Consider the following 19638-nt stretch of genomic DNA (forward strand, 5'->3'; position numbering starts at 1 on the left):
CCTAGATGCTCATAAGAAAACAATACTGTTTAGGATCATGAGCATGACCCAGTACAGCAAATCTTTTTTTATTTTTATTTTTTAAATTTAATAGCCTTTTATTTATAGGATATATGCATGGGTAACTTTACAGCATTAACAATTGCCAAACCTCTTGTTCCAATTTTTTACCTCTTACCCGCCCCCCCTCCCCTAGATGGCAGGATGACCAGTAGATGTTAAATATATTAAAATATAAATTAGATACACAATAAGTATACATGGCCAAAACGTTATTTTGCAGTACAGCAAATCTTACATATGGTCTGAAACACAACTATGTTGTAAGGAAAGGATCATAGATTCTAAGCTGGAAGTTGACATCAGAAGTCTAACTCAATGGAAAATGACCAATCAGGTTTCTATATTCTATCAACTCACCATGTCTAGCATAGTGCTGAATGAATACATCTAAGTATTGATTGAATACTTGATTTTCCTTCATATTTAACCAAAATTAGGTCAAAATCCCTTAACAAAAGATATGTGACATCACGAAAAATATCATTTAATAAGTGGAAATTACACACTAAAATTTCTACTGTGAATCAGGATGAAATTCTGTGGCTGCAAAGGCAGCTGATGCAATTTTTAAAAAATTTCCTGATTATAGTTCCTCGTTATAGTTCCTCTCCATAGCTCCTCCTTTCATTTTCAAATACATGTTCAACAAGATGGCAACCCCAAACAGAGTTATCACCCTTATCACTCTGGAATTCAACCTGATCCTACTATACATTGGTAAGCTTCTCCCCCCCTCCCCCTTTAATAAAACCATTGTTTCTTCCTTTTGATATTTTAAGGTTTTAAGGACCTACATGTTAATTTTAAAATGTATAACATAATGGAAATTGTCTAAAGTATGACAATAGCAATTTTTACTAGAGATAGTTAAAAAAAAATAGTTGAGTGAGTTTTATATTTCTATTTTCCCCCCTCAATTTGAAATAGGAATATTTAACTAACCAAGGGACCAGAAGCATAATTTTAATTTAACTTGTAGTAGTAACCATAATTAGCCACTAATCAAGCTTTTGTTTTGTTTTATACACAGCAAGAACTTAGTAAATATGCTCAAGATATGTTCCTGAGAATTGTGTATACAAAGTCAAATTAGGTAAATCAAGTATTTTAAATTTAAAGGAGGCTTGTAATTTAAAATTATTTCCTATAAATTCAAATTTTATGTCAATTTTTCTCCATTGTAAATTAATGCAGAAAACCCACTTCTAATGGTCGAAATAAATCTCAAATCTACTCACAAAGAGAGGGAAGGAAAAACTACTTTTGAAAAATTAGTTTTTTCTCAATCTTATTTTTGAAAATAAGTACTCCCCCATCTTTGTGAGTAGAATGGAGATTTATTTCAGCGGTTAGAAATGTTTCTGCAATGATTTACACTGTAGAAAAGTTAACATATAAAATATGTTTTAAAAAACGGATTATATTATATTAGGGAATAATTTTAAATCTCTTTTTTTAAATAGGAAAGAAATATTTGCCACAAAATTTCATGTTGGATACCAGTTTTTTTTTTCTTTAAAAACTTAACATTTAACAATGAAAATGCTAATTTAAATGGAAAAAAAAAAGTTATACTTGTATGTGACTCTCATGTGAACAGATTGTGAAGTAACAGTTTAGCTAAACTTCCCTTTTTGTTAATGTATTGCTTAACATGTTTAATGTGAGATTAAAAAACCATTGAAATTTATTTTCTTTTTTCTCCCAAGTTTTTCTTTCAGTAAAAGGGAATGGTCCCCTTAAATTCTAGAGTTGTAAAATGTATAATTTGTACCATCTGCTATTTTACTGAAGGAAAAAAAGATGACAGGGTGGGGGAGGAGAGGAAAGAGAAGAGGAGAAGAAGAGAAAAAAAGAAAGAGGGAGAGGTAAGGGAGAGGGAGGAGAAAGGAGAAGGGAAGGAAGAGGGGGAGAGAGTGAATGAGAAGCTCCAGTATATTGTGTGTGACTGGTAAAGTATAAAATGGTCTCAGTTTCTTCAGCTATAAAATGGAGATCTGCTTTGCCTCAGAGCTCTTGCAGCATTAAAGTGATTTGGTAAAGCATTATGTAAATATGAGTTATCTTAAATGACATAGGAAAGTGTAACTATGACTGGGAGAATTAAGAAGAAAAGAGGAATTATTCTAAACAGAGAGTTCTCAATATCAGAAGAAAATCTGAAATCTCATTAAGATGGGGAGAGAGGAAAAACAATAACAAATCTAAATTTTCTTATTTTTTTTTCTTCTTTTCAACAGGCTCTACCCAAACATGTATTGTTCAGATAGCACAGCCTTCCCTTCTAGAAATTGACTATACTTATAAGATTATTACTATACCATGTAATTTCTCTGCTACCAACTGCTCTACATCCCAGCCTGAAGTTCTGTGGTTTCGCCAAAAAGCTGAAAACCAACCCGAACGTTTATGTCCAAAAGATCAATGCCTAGATGAGGCAGGCAAATTTACAACTAAATCACAGATTCCTCATCAAGTTTTTCTTACTCTCAACGAAGTAGATGTAAGTGACAGCGCAATTTACTTCTGTGGAATAGCATTTTCAGATTCAATTGAACCAAAATCTAAGCAAACTGGACCAGGAACAACACTGGTGGTAAGAAGTAAGTCATTTATTATTTTACTTCAAAATGCCAACCTTTCCCATTCTGTTTAACATCTAAAAATTAATGAAAATTATTTAAACTTGCTGCTAATAATATAGGCTAAATATGATACTAGCTAAATTTGATATACTAGTTCTTCACCGTCTCCATTTGTTTTCTGCCTTTCCCTATCACTCCCTCTGAAAACTAAATTTTATATATTTTTAGTAGGCGTTTATAAATTTTACTAGTTAAATCTGACCAAAGCCTTCTACCATCATCTTAATATTACAATGACTCCAACATGTTAAAACAAAGGCGGTGAGATAGCAGTGAAAAGGGTGAGGGACATGGGACTCAGGAATTCTGGGTTCAAATTTTGCTTCAAGTATTGTTGTTGTTGTTTAACTGTGATCACAGACCAAGTCATTGAAACTCTCAGATTCAGTTTTCTCATTAAAAAAAAGCAAGGTAATTCTTACTAACAGTACTACTAGCCTTATCAAGTTGGTGTATAGAAAACATTTGGCAAATCTTTAAGCACTATGTAAAAATTACTGTTATCATTGTCAGAAATAAAAATATAATATTTTAATACTTTATGGATCACTTTATGGGCACTTCTTACACCGATGTAGATAGTAATGCTAATATAACTTAGTTGATGACTTCTGAAGGTTGCTTGGTGCTGAAAAAATCATCACTTTATAACCAGTGACAACCTTCTCCAACGAAGGCTGGACTTTGGACAAGAGACATAAAGTCCAGTACCTGACTAAGTACTAGATGCCTTTCTAGAATGTGAAGGTTTGAGACCTACTAGTTAAGGCTGAGAATCCAGATCTCCTGCAAACCACTTCAGTCCAGTAATATAAGAAGGGAAACTTACTAAGTCAGTAATCAGCCTTTTCTTGATATCTCACTCTCCCATACCAAATAACTTTGAACATTGTAGATTATCAAACCTGAATTTCGGAATTTCTCTGGCCCTTTCTGTACTTGCACAAGGAAAACAGCAAGGCCATCTTCTTAATTTTAGCAATCCACAAGTGGACTAGAAAATGCTGACTACTTCCCTATTTTCATCGAACCCTCTTGTTAAATGGACAATGGTGTTGAAAATATCAAGTCATATAGTCAAAAAAATTTTCTACCCATTTAAAAATCAACAAGCTCATAAAAATATTTCTTAACTATAAACTAGACATTAAATTATTTGTGGTTTACTAATGGGATCCTGATAATAACATTTTTAATGAGTTAATTTCAATCCAGGGAAGAAGTTTCTTCTTTGTCTAGGCTTTTGTGTTCTGATGGAGCAAAAAAATGGGGAAAATTCCTTCCCCAATTTCCCTTGATCACACTTTATATAAAGGATTTCTAGAAAAGACCCCTTTATCGTTTTATTTGATGTATATTGTCCTTTACTAAAGTGTTGGGAAATGACCCAAGTCTCAACTGGAACCCACAAAGGTGGATAAAATCTACCCTCAGAGGGCATGGAAATGTCACTAAGCTCCTCATTAAAAAGTCAGAAAGTCCCACTGTTGGAATATATGTCTATCATTTCTGAATCAGTCTAGATAAGTTCAAAGAAATGAATTAATAGGGTAGTTACAGGCTCATGAATATTTTTGACCACAGCAATTCATGAACTCTATTATCAAGAGAAAATTTTACATGATAATTTTAATACACTTATACATAATAGATTTGAAATTTCATGTACAATCACCTTTTATTATTATTATTATTATGTTATGTTATGGAAATGATTTTTTCCCCTAAAAATACATAAATTTTTTTTTTTTAATGTTTCTTCCCCTTCCCCAAGGCACTAGGTGACACTATGATCTGCATGGCAGAAGAAGTAGTATGTATGAAATCCTAGATTTTTAAAGTACTATTTAAACCACACATAAGAGATGACAAAAGTAAAATCAATTTGTTTGTCAATTTGTCAAATCAAGTTTGTGTGCTTCACTATCTGTTGTGCTATCTTTCTATTAATACTTGCTTACAAGAAGAGAATAAGCTTTTAAAGAGACATTAAACTACACACAGAGAAAAGTACTTCTTGGAAAACAGAAACGGGGAGCTTTCCACCTTGCTTGCTTTTCCTGGCCAGACATGTAATTTGTATGTGCTTCAAAAACTTAAATTCAGATTTCTACTTTAAAGGCTTCTTGTCATTGACTTAGCCTGCTTATTTTGTTGCTTAAGGACCCTTTTTTCTTGAAAGGAGCAAATATATAGTATGTGAAACAGGCTATATTATTACTTTCAGAATTTCACTAAGAAAAGTAACTGGCACATTTTTGTGAAATGCCAGTCTTCTGAGCCATGTGCAGAAAGAGTCTAAAAACTCTTATTTACTTTTATCCTCTCTTGCAGAGTCCAACCATTCAGTTACATATGCAAACAGCTACATTTTAGCACAATATCCACAAGAAAAGTAGTAAGTAGATTATCTCATCTAAAAAAGGAATTATTTTTGGAGAATAGAAATGAAAATCTGAAACATTTGTTGCTACAAACAACACAATATTGGGCCAATATCCAGATTTTACATGTCAATACCTTCATTTAACAAAGTTGTTTTGATTCCATAAATAGAATTTTAATGGCATAAATTTAAACTCTTCCACATCACAGAAAGACTAGGCATAGGCAGAGGAAACATGGAACAAAATCCTAAATTCTTGAAATATTATTTAAAACACACATATGACAAAAGTGTAAAACCAAACATGCGAGACTGAATGTCTCCTTGAGTATTGTAGAAAAAGTCTTGGACTTTGGTCAAGTTGTGACCTGTCATTTATTAATATTAGTGACTATAGAAAAGTCATGTATAGTCTGTGTCACTGAATACAAAATGGGGAAGATAATAGTTATTTGGACTATCTACTTTTCGGGATTGTTGTGAAGTATAAGTTTTGTAAAAAATATGCCTTATAAATGTTATTTTTAAAAAATTACTTATGAGCAACAAATCAGTTTTAAATACCTATTTGTGAAATATTCAATGTTTTTTTAAATTCTTTATATAACATTTATTTTTTTTAAAAAATCATTTAAATAAATGATTACTCTAAATTTTGAAAATTCTGAATTTTTCAAGCAAATTTAATTTCACGTCAGAAGTCTAAAGAGATTATATAGTATCTTTCTATGTTTGGGTGTCCAGTGAGGCAAAAGACCTTATTAAATGTTCAAGCAGAATAAATTCCCCCTCTAGCATGTAAGTTAAGTTATGCTTGGTTTCTAGTTTTATATATATTAAAAAAAAATCCTAACAGTGATTATAGCTGTTTTTGTTTTTGTTATTAATAAAGACGAAAAGCTTCTCAGCCACGAAGGAGAGAATATCCTAATAGCCTTCTTAGCCCTGCTATCTTTTTATATTGCTATTCTAAGTGTGATCTTCATAATCATCTCCAAAGTAAGTCAAACTTAATTATTTTGTTTCCTTTGAATTTCCTTTTAACTTTTAATGACAAAGTATATTAATGCTAAATATTAATGAAATGTATTTATAAGAATCTTTTTAAATCTCAGAGCACCTCCTAATAACCTACATATAATCCACTTTTACAATAATTTCCTAAGTACATGATTTTAACTGAAGAACATAAACACATATCACTGTCCTAGTAAGTCTACTAAAGAGATAGTGTTGATGAAAAAATTAAAACGTAACTTGAAACATTTAATTAAGCCCAAAGTACTTGGTTCTAACATCTCTTCTATGTATTCATTACACATTTCATTGGAGTTAATCTTATCATTAATATCAACCTGACCTGTTCAATTTATTTTATTAATGATTTAAAATATTTATGTGTACATTTCAGAAAATGATGAGAACATCTATTTTTGTTTTATTAACTAAATATGTTGAATGTTATGGGAAAACTTGGATCTCATACTAGGTCAAGGATTCTTAACTTTTTGTGTCATGGACATCTCTAGTAATCTGTAAATCCCTTCTCAACCAAATGCTTTTAAATATATAAAATAAATAAGATCACAAAGGAAATCAATTATATTACAATATAGATGCATCTTTTTAGTTTTTTTAATTCACAAAATTAAGAAACTTTCTGCCAGAGCAAAAGGTAATTCTCATAATTCTTTAGAATATATAATTTGTTTATAAATATTCTCCTTTCTTAGCAGTTAAAATTGGAACCACCAAATAAAAGAGGAAGTGATAAAGCATCACAGAAGGTACGAAATATACTTAATACTTATACAACATTTTAAAAAGTATGACTGCAAAGAATGAGTTCAAATACAACATATTTTAAAATAAGTATTCAGACATTATCTTTATTGTCACTAGACAAAAAGACTTTTAGCCATAACTTTCATATCATGTATATATAGAAATTACACAATAAAAGTTAAGTTCTTGGGGAAGGAGGAAGTATGGGTAATACTATATTTCTGTGACCTAACAAGCTACAAAAGAGAGAATAACTTTCTTCACCTTTCTTTCTAGAAGAGGAGTGCTCGACGTATTTTTCAAGAAATTGCGCAAGAACTATATCATAGGAGATATGTGGAAACAAAACAAGAAGTATGTACTATATCAAACTTATAATGCTTTTTTTGTGAAAAACTGAAAGTTTACACTAAATGGCCATGCTTTCTTTAAAAAAGATTAAAACAGGAATCTGAAAAACATGAATTAATTTTCTCATGTATTAAATAATATTACATAGGAATAAACATTTATGGGATCACTGGATTAAGAATCTTTACAACAAACAACTATTTTGTACATTAGACCTCAAATTCCAAAAAGGTCTAGGATTATGTCTTACTTTTTTTTTTAAACATTTCCTACATCACCCTGAAAAGTGCACTGCACATAATAAATACTCAATAAATATTCACTAAATTAATGATAATTACTTTTTCTGAATGTATTATTACTATATTATTGTATACTACTACAAACAACCTAAGATTCATTTTTCATGCTAATCCCATAATACTGTCCTCATTGGGAAAGCCTAATTAGAAAGAAATTTTTTAAAAACATACAACCCTTTGGGTTAATAATTGTAAAGAGTACTATTTTAAAATGTGTGCCCTCATAGGGCAAAGAATTTTGCTTTGATAGGCACCAAATTAGAAAACAAAAATTCAGATGTTTAAAGATCTCTTCATTCACAAATCAAAGGGAATATGACAGAACAAGGTTTATCATGTGTAACTTTTAATGGATATTCTTTTTAAGTTTTTAATAATAAATTCTCATAAATAAAATAAGATCAAGTAAATCTATGGAATGCAAAAGCAAAAAGGAGGTGCTTGCTAGTAGTTTTATTGAATCCTGCTTTATTTCCAAAGAGGAAAATGAGAAATAACTTCTTTTAGATAAAGAAATAAACTGTTAGGGTCAGAAGGGAAGGAATCACATGTCAAAGTGTAGCATATATGTAAAATGGAAAACAAAAAAAAATTCCTAGAACATAGCAACAGATTCACATAAGAAAGGAACTGGATAAACGCAACTAGGAAAGTAGTTTTTCAATCAAGGGGAAAGAAAGTCAAACTAGTTAAAAAAAACAAAACAAAACAGGCAATTTAAGTACCAAATCCTTATAAATTTTTAACAATTCTTAGAATACCATAGAAGCAAACCTTTCAAACAAGGTACAACTTTAAAACTGATATGATAGATATTAAAGAATTAATTTTTCCATGAATGTAATATTATAAATTATTATCCCAGTGATATTTTAATTTAAATGATAACTTACTTCTTTACTTATATATCCTTGACCTTTGCTCTTTTAAGGGTCAAGACCCAGACCCTGTCTCATCACAAAATGCTATTTTAAGATGCAGTAAAAAAATTCCATAGTTATAAAACAGAAAAGATTGTTGTGCTATTAATGTCAATTGATACATGAATTTATTCCTCTCTATATTAGAGTACCAGAAAAAAGCAAGATATTTCAATGTTCGATGATAAAACAAATGTAAACCATCATTTAAAAAAAGATGCTTTCATAATCTTTTCTTACTAAAGATTGTATTAAGGAAGGGAAAAAGCAGGATACAATTAGAAATTAGGATTTCTGTCATTCCAGTTTGACAAGGACATCCGAACAAGTTAAAAATGTTTCTGCTTCTATTTCTTATTCTAGTAAAGAAAAAAACCACATTTTCCCTTTTGTACCTCTCCAGTGCTGCTGGAAAGATTATTTGTCATTTCCCAATATTAGCAATAATAAGACACTGCCTAACAACAGCAAGTGATGATTATTATCAACGTAAATACGTCTTTTTTTATTTAGGAGAGAGATGACTACATCTATGAAAACAGAAGAGCACATTCCAACTTTGAAAAATCATAAGAAAAAAAGGAAGAATTTATTACCAAACAAGAGATAGAGAACATTACCAGATATTAAAGAGGTTTTACACAAACAAAACCAATGCAACTAAAATTAGAAAGAAATCAGAAAGCTGGAAAACAATTTTTATAGCAAGTGTCTCCAATAAAGGTATCTTTTTTTTAAATATAGAGAAAACCAAGTCAAACTGATAAAAATACAAGGCATTCTCCAATTGTAAACGATCAAAGGATATGAAACAGGTAGGTTTTAGACAAAGAAATCAAAGTTATCTAAAATCATATAAAAATGCTCTAAATCACTTTTGATTAGAGAAATGCAAATGAAAATAATTCTGAGATACCACCTTACATGTATCACATTGGCTAAAATAACAGAAAAGACAAATGATGAATATTGGAGAGGATGTGGGAAAATTGGAATACTAATAAGCTATTGGTATATTTGTGAACTGATCCAACCATTTTGGAAAACTCAATTTCAAATTCTAACTTTGATTCATACATATTAGTTCAACTGTGAGTATGGCATTAGTTGATTTCTATGTGCCTCAGGTAGGCACAGAAAGTTGCTAATTTGCATTGTCTATAGTCCAGGGGTTCTCAAACTACGCCTGAGGGCCAGATGCGGCAGCTGAGGACGATTATCCCCCTCACCCAGGGCTATGAAGTTTCTTTATTTAAAGAAATGCCCACAAAACAAAGTTTTTATTTTTACTACAGTCCGGCCCTCCAACAGTCTGAGGGACAGTGAACTGGCCTCCTATTTAAAAAGTTTGAGGACCCCTGCTCTATATCAATGAAATCATAGGCTCAAATGTCCTTCTACCTACCCTGTACCTACTGTAATTCCTAAGGAGGGCTCACCTGAGCCAGAATTGAAATCATCTCTCCATATAGCTATGGTAGGCACATACTAAGTTTTGTCTCTATTGAGGCAAAACGAAACAAAGTTTCTGGCACTAAGATCTGAGTTAATAAAATATATCTTGAAAAAAAGCAATTCCACACATATAGATTAGCTTTTTCTACATAGCATCACTTTAAGTAAAACCCATCATTTTGCATAATACAGCAGTAGGGTAATAGTGTAGAATTTATTCATTTATCAAGCCAACACGCACCACCTTCCATGAATTTTGCAACAGAGTAGAATATAGGATCACACATTCCAATGCTGTGTCTACAGCATTTAAATGACTACAATAGAGTTCTAAAAGCTCCTCTTGGAATAAAAACCCTGTGACTTGTCTTCTTCAACTCTAGGTGTCACCATAGCATCATACCATAACAGAAAGAGATTATACCTGCTTACCATTAGTAGGTTTAAAAATCAGAAAAGGCAAGAAAAATATTTATTGTATTAATGAGCATTTCAGTAATGAATAGTGAGGTTTTTCCTTTGAATGTTATTTCAGTTTACAAAGAATTATCTTTTAGAAACACAAAAGCTTTGCAAGAATTGAGCCCTCATTATTTAAAATGAATTCCAATGAAAAATTTACTATGTACTTTCTTTGAATGTTTCTTTTGAACTAAGTTAATTTTCCCCCTTGTTTATTCATAAACTGATATCCTGTCATATGCAACTTTAAAATACTGTGAATTCTGGTGGAAATCTAAACTTAATAGTGTGGGAGAACAATATCACATCTATTTAAACAAGTTAAAGAAGATTTATTAACATAGCACAAGCTCGCTGAGCAAAAAAGGAAGCCAAGTTCATTTATTTTACAATATACCTTTCTAGAAGTTATTATGTTTTCTCTTTATTCACATGTTGATTAGAAGACTTAAGTTCTATAGTAAAATGGCACTTGATTTAGAATATGAAAATCTCAGCTACAAAACTGTCTTCTTAATCTTATGTTTTTTTTTCCCCAACAGAAGCCAACACTACTAGTACCACTACTATTGGTGGAGATGGTCCTAATTTGTCTCTTTGCCTTTAGTCTGTCCCCTCTCTCCAAATTCGCCTTCATAGATCACATTCCTACAGAGAAACTTTTGTGACTCCCTAGAGACTCTTAACATCTTTTAAATATTTTGGCACGTAAATATTTTGCTTTGGCACTTAAAGACTTCATACCCTGGTCCTAGACTACTCTCCTAACCTCATACAGTATGTATGTGCTCTCCAACATTGCTCAGACAGCCAAGCAGGCCTTCTCAGCTCCTCACGAGATCTTCCATTTCCTGAATCTGTAACACTCCCTTGGTTTTTTACCTGGAATGCATTCCCTGCTCAGCTTCACCCCCAAGACTCAGCTGCGGCACAATGGATAGAGTACCAGTGCATGGGTCAGGAGAACCCCAGTTCAGACCTCCCCTCAGACATGGAACCCTTACTAGATGTGTGAACCTTGCACAAGTCACTTAACCCCAATTGTCTTGCTTACAAAACAAAAAACTTAGCTGAGGCATATATATAAAGTCTTTCTCAATCACCTTTCCCTCCCTCATAAAAAGCACCTTCGATTTGTTCTTGTATGTTTATATTTGTCTATAATGTCTCCCCAGAGATAATGCAAACTCCTTAAGGAGAGGGATATTTCATCTTTGTCTCTGCATTCCCAGCAACGAGCACAAAGCCTGGGACATAGGAGCCACTTAATAAATGCTTGTGGATTACTCGACTGAATAGGCTTCCAGGCCAGCAATGAAAGCCTGCTTATCCTTTAACATCCCTGAAGTATATTACAAATAATGCTCTAGAACTCAGCCCCCATATATAATGTTTCTATTCAGTTTCCACCCTGAGATGCCAAAGACCTAAGTAAAAACTCCCCTTTCCTTCGAGCCCTGGGGACCTCAGGCTCCCAGCTCAGGCTTTAGTAGGGACCCTGTGTGAGGATGAGGAAATCATCTCCCCCAACCCGCTCTTCCCTTCTCATTCCCCTTCATAAAATCTTGTTCCTAATGAGACCAAGCTGGGGAGGGGGAGAGGGGGAAAGAGGGAGAGAATGGAAGGAGCAATAGCAGAGTGTCTGTAAGCATAGCAGCATCCTCTCTCCTCTATGCACTCTTTTCTCCTACATTGGTTGTGAGACAGTAAAGTTCTGGAGGGAGGGAGAGAGGGAAAAAGAGGAATGGAGACAAGAGCTTTGGGGAACAAGGGATGCCAGGAAGCCAGTAGCAATTAAGAGGAAAGGAAAAGGAGTATCTATTGCCATTCATGTATAAAGTCCAAGCTGGATATCACCTGCAAACATTTTTCTCTTTTTGAAAATCTTAGGAGTCCTAATGAATCTATCTGAAATAAATTCATTTGGAATTTACACATATCTATGTGAATTTGGCTATTTCACCAATTAGTACTCATGACATAAAAAATAGAAATAACACTGGAAATGAGTAAGCAGGGGAAACAAAGGGGAAGACAAATGAATAAGGAAGAATTCCTAGCTGCACCAACATGTAGAGCACCTAATAACATTCAAATGCTCAAAATGTCAGGAAACATGAGAGGAAATGTGTTATTAACCAACATGCATTTATTAAGTGCCTACTCTGTGCCATGCAATGCACCAGATGATGAGGATACAAAGACAAAAAAAGTTCCTCAAGGAACTTGCATATAATATAAAAAAAAGAATATTGACCTGGAAGAACCTTGGGTTCCAGTCAGCTCCTTCATGTGACTTTGAGCTAGTCATTTCAATTCTGCTTCCTGATATGTTAAATGATTAATCTATAAGTCCCTTTATAGCTCTAAGAAATTTAAATTTAAATCTAAAAATCCTAATTACTACCTCTACTGTTTGATGAGCTTTTCTAACATGTACTAAAAAAAAAAAAAAAAATCTAATGAAAATTCATCAGATGTGGAACCACTAAGTTCAAATGTTTAATGAATGGGACTGAAACAATGATAAATCTTTCTGTTACTATTTTTAACATAATAACAAGTATTTTTCCAGATAAAGAACTACGAAACTCAAAAACAAAAGACCTCTTTCTTAAGTTTAATAACATTTTTAGTCAAAATGTGTCAACTGATCCAACAACCCAGCATTACAAGTGAATGGGATAAACTGAGTGAAGGCATCTCATAGGAATGTGGCCTTAAACTATACCCTAATTGTGACTTGAAACTCTGCAATAATAAATTGAGCTATAGCTAAAAAGCTACAGGTGTTCCGATTGTCTTGGATGAACGTCTCCCCTCCTGTCCCCCCCCCCCCACACACACACCTTTTAAATAGCAGTTAAGTACTTCTTTTAAAGATGATAATGGCTTTAGGAATTCAAGTAACAGAATTCTCTCATCCAAGAATATCTGCTTGTATAATAGTTCTCCAAGGAAATTTAAATTAAGAGTTTTGTTTCTGAGACAGAATTCTCTGTTTAGAGTGTAGGCCTGGATCTCCAGAGGATGGAAGAAAAGGGAGAGAGGGGCACCTTCGGGTCGATTTAATTTTATGCTTTGCAATTTGTGCTTTGCATACTCTTCTACAAAATACCTTCTCTATTAGGAGTTGCCCTCCTCCTAACTCCTCCCAAGGAGATCATAATAATCCTTTTTTACTTTGAGAGTCTCTGATTTTAATTTGGGGAAGGGCCACTGTCCCACACAGTTCGGAGGCTCATTCCAGGGTATTTCCTGTTTGTGAGGGGTTTCTCCCTTACCAAATCCTTGGGCAGACGCCCTCCAAAGAATTCCCCCATAGTCTTTGGACTCAGCTCAAAAACTCCCGTTTCTATTGGAAAAACTCCCAAAGAGACACTCAAAGAAAGCAAAAACAGAAGTGGGCTAGCAAAAATGGAAGATTAATTTGGCCCAGGAGATAAGCTAGCTGAAAAAAAGTTTGAAATTGTTCAGGTAAGTGTACAACCCAGGTTGGTAAGAAACTGGTGAGGGGGGAAGAGAGACTTTAAGTATTAGATCCATAAGAGAGTTTTTCCTTGCCAAGAACTAGTGAACAACCTGGGTGACTGGGATTAGTGGAGACTTACGTGGCTAAAGTCAGTAAAGTATTCTCATTTCCCTGTGGTAAGATCAGATGAATTTTCCACAAAGAGGTTGAGGTACTGGCGACCTCGAGAAAAGAATATTCTATCTAGTGTCCTGGGAAGATAGCTTTCTAGGAAGAATTGGGATGAAGTACCAAAATGTATAGGGATTGAATACTGTTGGTTTGGGCAGGTGCCTGCTAGCTGGGAGGAACTATCCATCCCCCAAAGGGCTGGATATAAATTCAATACCCAGATGGTCAGCTTCTACAGTTTCCGTTCCAGATCTCTCTTCCCTGCTTCCATTCCAAAGTAGGGCCAAGAACTAGAGCTAGATGGATTTATAAAAGCAGTCTGTATGTGTGTGAGCCTGTGTTTGTCTTCTACCTTTCTCTCAATCAGCCAAATTACAAAGGAAAAGATCTGGCTATTTAGGATTTAAAAGCACTTGTTTTGTACATAATTGGACCTATAGAAATAGCTTTTAGCTAGAGAGAAGAAAAGACTAGTTCTGAGATGGGGGAAAAGTTTTTATCTGCCACACCAAAAACAAAACAAACAAAAAAACCCTGACATTTCTGTAGACCTGAAACTGGCTAATTTCTGCAGAAATGTTATAGACTATTAAAACATTTTAGCAGATTCTGGGGTTTTTGAAACTAATCATTAAATTACTTGGCACTATCTCTCAGTCAGCTGAATTGGTCTATAATATTTTTAGGTAAGGCTAATTTACATGACTAAAAGCTTTCTGAGGACCTGAATCTGAGATTTGTAGAATCTGTCTCAGTTAGACTGGCACCCCGGCTGGCCTGGACTCTTCTGGGGTTTGTGCTGGTGCTCCAACGGCCTTTCACAGGCCTCAATCCTGCACCTCCCCCATCCCAGCCACCACAATTGGACACCTGAGTCCAAATTACTTCAACCCTCTCACCCAGGATCCTAATGTCCACCAACTTCTTAAAACCCTGTAGAACTTGAAAGGGCAGTTTTCTATCATCTTAAATTTTGGGCCGTGTGTGTGTTTTAACTAATTCTGATTCTGTATTACTGTTCTGTAAGAAATGACCAACAGGATGATTTCAGAAAGGCCTGGAGAGACTTACACGAACTGATGCTGAGTGAAATGAGCATGACCAGGAGATCATTATATACTTCAACAACAATACTAGATGATGACCAGTTCTGATGGATCAGGCCATCCTCAGCAACGAGATCAACCAAATCATTTCTAATGGAGCAGTAATGAACTGAACCAACTATGCCCAGAAAAAGAACTCTGGGAGATGACTAAAAACCATTACATTGAATTCCCAATCCCTATATTTATGCACACCTGCATTTTTGATTTCCTTCACAAGCTAATTGTACAATATTTCAAAGTCTGATTCTTTTTCTACAGCAAAATAATGTTTTGGTCAGGTATACTTATTGTGTATCTAATTTATATTTTAATATATTTAACATCTACTGGTCATCCTGCCATCTAGGGGGGGGGGGGGGGGGGGTAAGAGGTGAAAAATTGGAACAAGAGGTTTGGCAATTGTTAATGCTGTAAAGTTACCCATGTATATATCCTGTAAATAAAAGGCTATTAAATAAAATAAAATTAAAAAAAAAACAAAACTAATTCTGATTCTGAAATTGTATAAGATAAATACTATCAATTAGTGTGTGCTAAAATTGTGAACCTATTTATTCTGGTATAAGATTTTAGAAATATGTGTGCATTGATATTGAAGTATTGTTACTAGAAATTTAAATCTGTATTTGATTTGATTTTAAGTTTAAATTTTTTTTTTTGGGGGGGGGGTTCTCTGGTAACTTACTTAAAGAGGTCACATGTTTGTATCTCCTAATTAAATCATGTTGCTTTTTAAATTGTATATTGGATAATTTGTAAAAATTGTATGAATTGTGGTACAAATTTTGTGAAATTTGGTCCAAAATTATTTAGACATTACCTACATTCTGAATCTTAAAATTTGTCTTTCTGGGGCAGCTAGTTGGTGCAGTGGATAGAGAACTAGCCTTGAAGTCAGGAGGACCTGAGTTCAAATTTGACCTCAGACACTTAACACTTCCTAACTGTGTGATCCTGGCTAAATCATTTAACCCCAATTTCTTCACAACAACAACAAAAAAAAATTTGTCTTGCTTTCTTTAACAAAGAAGTAAAAGTAAGAAAATTTGTTGTATAAGAAGATCTATAACTGCAGAACAAATTGTATCTGAAAAGTATGTAATATGTCTAAACATAAATAAGAAGATATTGAGGAGGTGTCTTTCCAGAGGGAGCTTCAAGTGGGGATAGGTGGAAGCTTTCCCCTGAGTTCTGTTTCTTTAAAAAGGGTTAGTGGAATAATATTGGAACAAATTGTATCTAAGTATGGATTGGTAGAAATTATTAATTCTGATAAAGGAACACATATTTTACTTCTAAGTAATAATGAGAAGGATTGCAAATAATAATGGGGAGGAATTACAAATTGAGTAGTAATTCCATACACCTGGGCATCTGCCCTCATCAAGGAAAGTGGAAAGAATGAATCAGAAATGATTACTAAACTGATGTTAGATACAAAACTGCCTCGGATCAAATGTTTGCCTACTGCTTTTTTAAAGATTTAGAACTATTCCCAGAAGTGATCTGGGACTTTTCCCATATAAAATGCTGTGTGGTTTACTTTTATTTGGGAGGAGAAAGAGAAATATCCTCTTTTAAAACAAAGGCTAAGTTTCTAAGAAATTATATACTAGCAGCAGTGTCCTCTTCCAGTCCTTAGGAAGCAAGGATTGCTGGCCCAGACAACACCTTTAGAGTTTGCAGTTCATGAGAGTGGGTGCTTATTAAGTAAGTCCTGAAAGAAGCAAAACGAGAAGGACCTTACCAGACGAACACCAGGATTAAAGGTTTTGTGCAGAAACCTCAAGAATGGACTGTTAAGGACAATTTATATCCTCTAAAATTGACTTTGCAATTAGGAATGTTTTGTTGGGAGAGGACATTAATTGTGCTTAGAAGAACTTTTAATACTGGTGCTGTTATATATTATTTATGTTATCAGAAAAGTTTGTAGGAACTCCTTGATTGGAGGAAGCTGAATTAACATTTTTTATGATGAAGAAATAATTAATGTTAATTCTGATAGAGTTCTTTAATGTGAAATTAGGACAGTTTATTCTATGTGGGTTTTAATTGGTTGTATTGAATCATTTTAAAGCTGTTCCTATTATTTAGGGAGATTCTGAGAACAGTGCTATATGTCTTTCTCCCTCTGAACATGATTAATACCTGAACATGTTTTGATATAGATTGATTACTGAGCATCTCAAAATAAAATAATTTGTAGAGATTAATATCTTGTCAAGAGTTGGGAAGACCACTTTGGCCTGTACTTAAGATGGTATCTTTCTAATTCAGTTTACCAGTGGTATTCCTCTGAATAAAAACCATCTCCCCAGAGAATTTACTAAAAAGCTATTAGAAATAATCCACAACTTTAGCAAAGTTTCAGGATACAAACTAAATCCACATAAATCATCAACATTTTGATATATCACTAACAAAATCCAACAGCAAGAGATACAAAGAGAAATTCCATTTAAAATAACTGTCAATAATATAAAGTATTTGGGAATCTGTCTGCCAAGGGAAAGTCAGGAAATATACGAGCAAAACTTCAAAGCACTTTCCCACCAAAATAAAGTCAGATCCAACCAATTGGAAAAATATTAAGTGCTCTTGGATAGATCAAGTGAATATAATAAAGAAAGATGATTAATAACTACCTAATCTATTTATTTAGTGATATACCAATCAAACTCCCAAGAAACTATCTACTGACCTAGAAAAAATAACAACATAATTCATCTGGAAGAACAAAAGGTCAAGAATTTCAAGGGAACTTATGAAAAAAAAAAATCAAAAAATCAAATGAAGGTGGCCTAGCTGTACCTGATCTAAAACTACATTATAAAGCAGTGGTCACCAAAACCATTTGGTATTAGCTAAGAAATAGACTGGTTGATCAATGGAATAGGTTACATTCACAGAACAAAATAGTCAATAACTATAGCAATCTAGTGTTTGACAAACCCAAAGACCCCAACCTTTGGGATAAGAATTCATTACTTGAAAAAAACTGCTGGGAAAATTGTAAACTAGTGTCTAGTTTGACATTGACCCACACTTAACAACGTACACCAAGATCAAAATGGGTTCATGATATAGGCATAAAGAATGATATTATAAATAAATCAGGAGAACAAAGGATACTTTACCTCTCAGACCTGTGCAAGAGGAAGGAATTTGTGACCAAAGAAGAACTAGAGATCATTACTGATTACAAAATAGAAAATTTTGATTATATCAAGTTTAAAAGATTTTGTACAAACAAAACTAATGCAGACAAGATTAGAAAGGAACCAATAAACTGGGAAAACATTTTTACATTCAAAGGTTCTGATAGAAGCCTTATTTCTAAAATACATAGAGAACTGAGTCAAATTTATAAGAAATCAAGCCATTTTCCAATTGATAAATGGTCAAAGGATATGAACAGATAATTTTCAGACGAAAAAATTGAAAGTATTTCTAATCATATGATAAGGTGTTCCAAATCATTATTGATCAGAGAAATGCAAATTAAGACAACTCTGAGATATCACTACACACCTCTAAGATTGGCTAAGATGACAGGAAAAGATAATGCTGAATGTTGGAGGGGATGTGGGGCAACTGGGACACTGATGCATTGTTGGTGGAATTGCGAACAAATCCAACCATTCTGGAGAGCAATTAGGAACTATGCTCAAAAAGTATCAAACTCTGCATTCCCTTTGATCCAACAATGTTTCTACTGGGCTTATATCCCAAAGAGATCTTAAAGAAGGGAAAGGGACCCACATGTGCAAAAATGCCAGCCCATCAACTGGAGAATAGCTGAATAAATTGTGGAATATTATTGTTCTATAAGAAATGATTAGCAGGATAATTTCAGAGACGCCTGGAGAGACTCACATGAACTGATGCTAAGTGAAATAAGCAGAACTAGATCATTATACACAGCAACAACAAGATTATATGAAGATCAATTCTGATGGAAGTGACTCTCTTCAACAATGAGATGATTCAAACCAGTTCCAATTGTTCAGTGATGAAGAAAATCAGCTACACCCAGAGAGAGAACTATGGAAAATAAGTGAAGACCACAACATAGCATTTCCACTCTTTCTGTTATTGTTTGCTTGCATTTTTATTTTCCTTCTCAGGTTTTTTTTCTTTCTTTCTAGATCTGATTTTCCTTACGCAGCAAGATAACTATATAAATATGTACACATATTTTGGATTTAACATATACTTTAACATATTTAACATGTATTAGACTACCTGCCATCTAGGGGAAAAGGTGGGGGGAAGGAGGGGAAGAGTGGAAACAGAAGGTTTTGCAAGGGTCAATGTTGAAAAATTACCCATGCATATGTTTTGTAAATAAAAAGCTATTAAAAAAAAAAAAAACTACCTGATTATTCCCGAGTCTGGCCATAATGTGGAATTGTTATTGCATACAATTAGCCTAAGGATGCTTTATCCTGTCATGTATGTGCTCTCAGGCTGAGGCCTAAAGGACCAGTTCTGATGCTATTATAATCATGTCC

The 19638-nt window shown here is 33.5% G+C and overlaps 2 protein-coding genes across 9 annotated transcripts in view; one reads left to right on the plus strand and one right to left on the minus strand.

Annotated features, from left to right (window-relative positions):
- Positions 1-19638, minus strand: part of METTL9 (methyltransferase like 9) — a 74184-nt gene that overhangs the window by 1396 nt on the left and 53150 nt on the right. The window lies entirely within an intron of this gene.
- IGSF6 (immunoglobulin superfamily member 6) lies at positions 653-13148 on the plus strand. Of its 4 annotated transcripts, XR_004230118.1 has the most exons (7): positions 657-780; positions 2304-2666; positions 5987-6093; positions 6828-6881; positions 7156-7233; positions 8966-9267; positions 10912-13148. XR_004230118.1 is itself a non-coding variant. In XM_012542778.3 (6 exons), exons 1-6 carry the CDS (start codon positions 702-704, stop codon positions 9023-9025), a joined length of 738 nt encoding a protein of 245 aa, XP_012398232.1. In that variant the 5' UTR covers positions 653-701; the 3' UTR covers positions 9026-9096. The 4 variants fall into 4 exon arrangements, 3 of the variants coding, with proteins under 3 accessions (XP_012398232.1, XP_012398231.1, XP_012398230.1); XM_012542778.3 differs by lacking the exon at positions 10912-13148 and having other exon boundaries at positions 653-780; positions 7159-7233; positions 8966-9096; XM_012542777.3 differs by lacking the exon at positions 10912-13148 and having other exon boundaries at positions 654-780; positions 6831-6881; positions 8966-9096.

The sequence above is a fragment of the Sarcophilus harrisii genome, chromosome 1, assembly GCF_902635505.1.
Source record: "Sarcophilus harrisii chromosome 1, mSarHar1.11, whole genome shotgun sequence".
NCBI classification, from domain to species: Eukaryota; Metazoa; Chordata; class Mammalia; order Dasyuromorphia; family Dasyuridae; genus Sarcophilus; species Sarcophilus harrisii.

Coding starts and splice junctions, on each gene's coding strand:
- IGSF6 (XM_012542776.3), top strand. CDS start 702: ATGTTCAACAAGATGGCAACCCCAAACAGAGTTATCACCCTTATCACT. Junction 2,667..5,986: donor AACAACACTGGTGGTAAGAA/GTAAGTCATTTA, acceptor TTATTAATAAAG/ACGAAAAGCTTCTCAGCCAC. Junction 6,882..7,155: donor GTGATAAAGCATCACAGAAG/GTACGAAATATA, acceptor CTTTCTTTCTAG/AAGAGGAGTGCTCGACGTAT.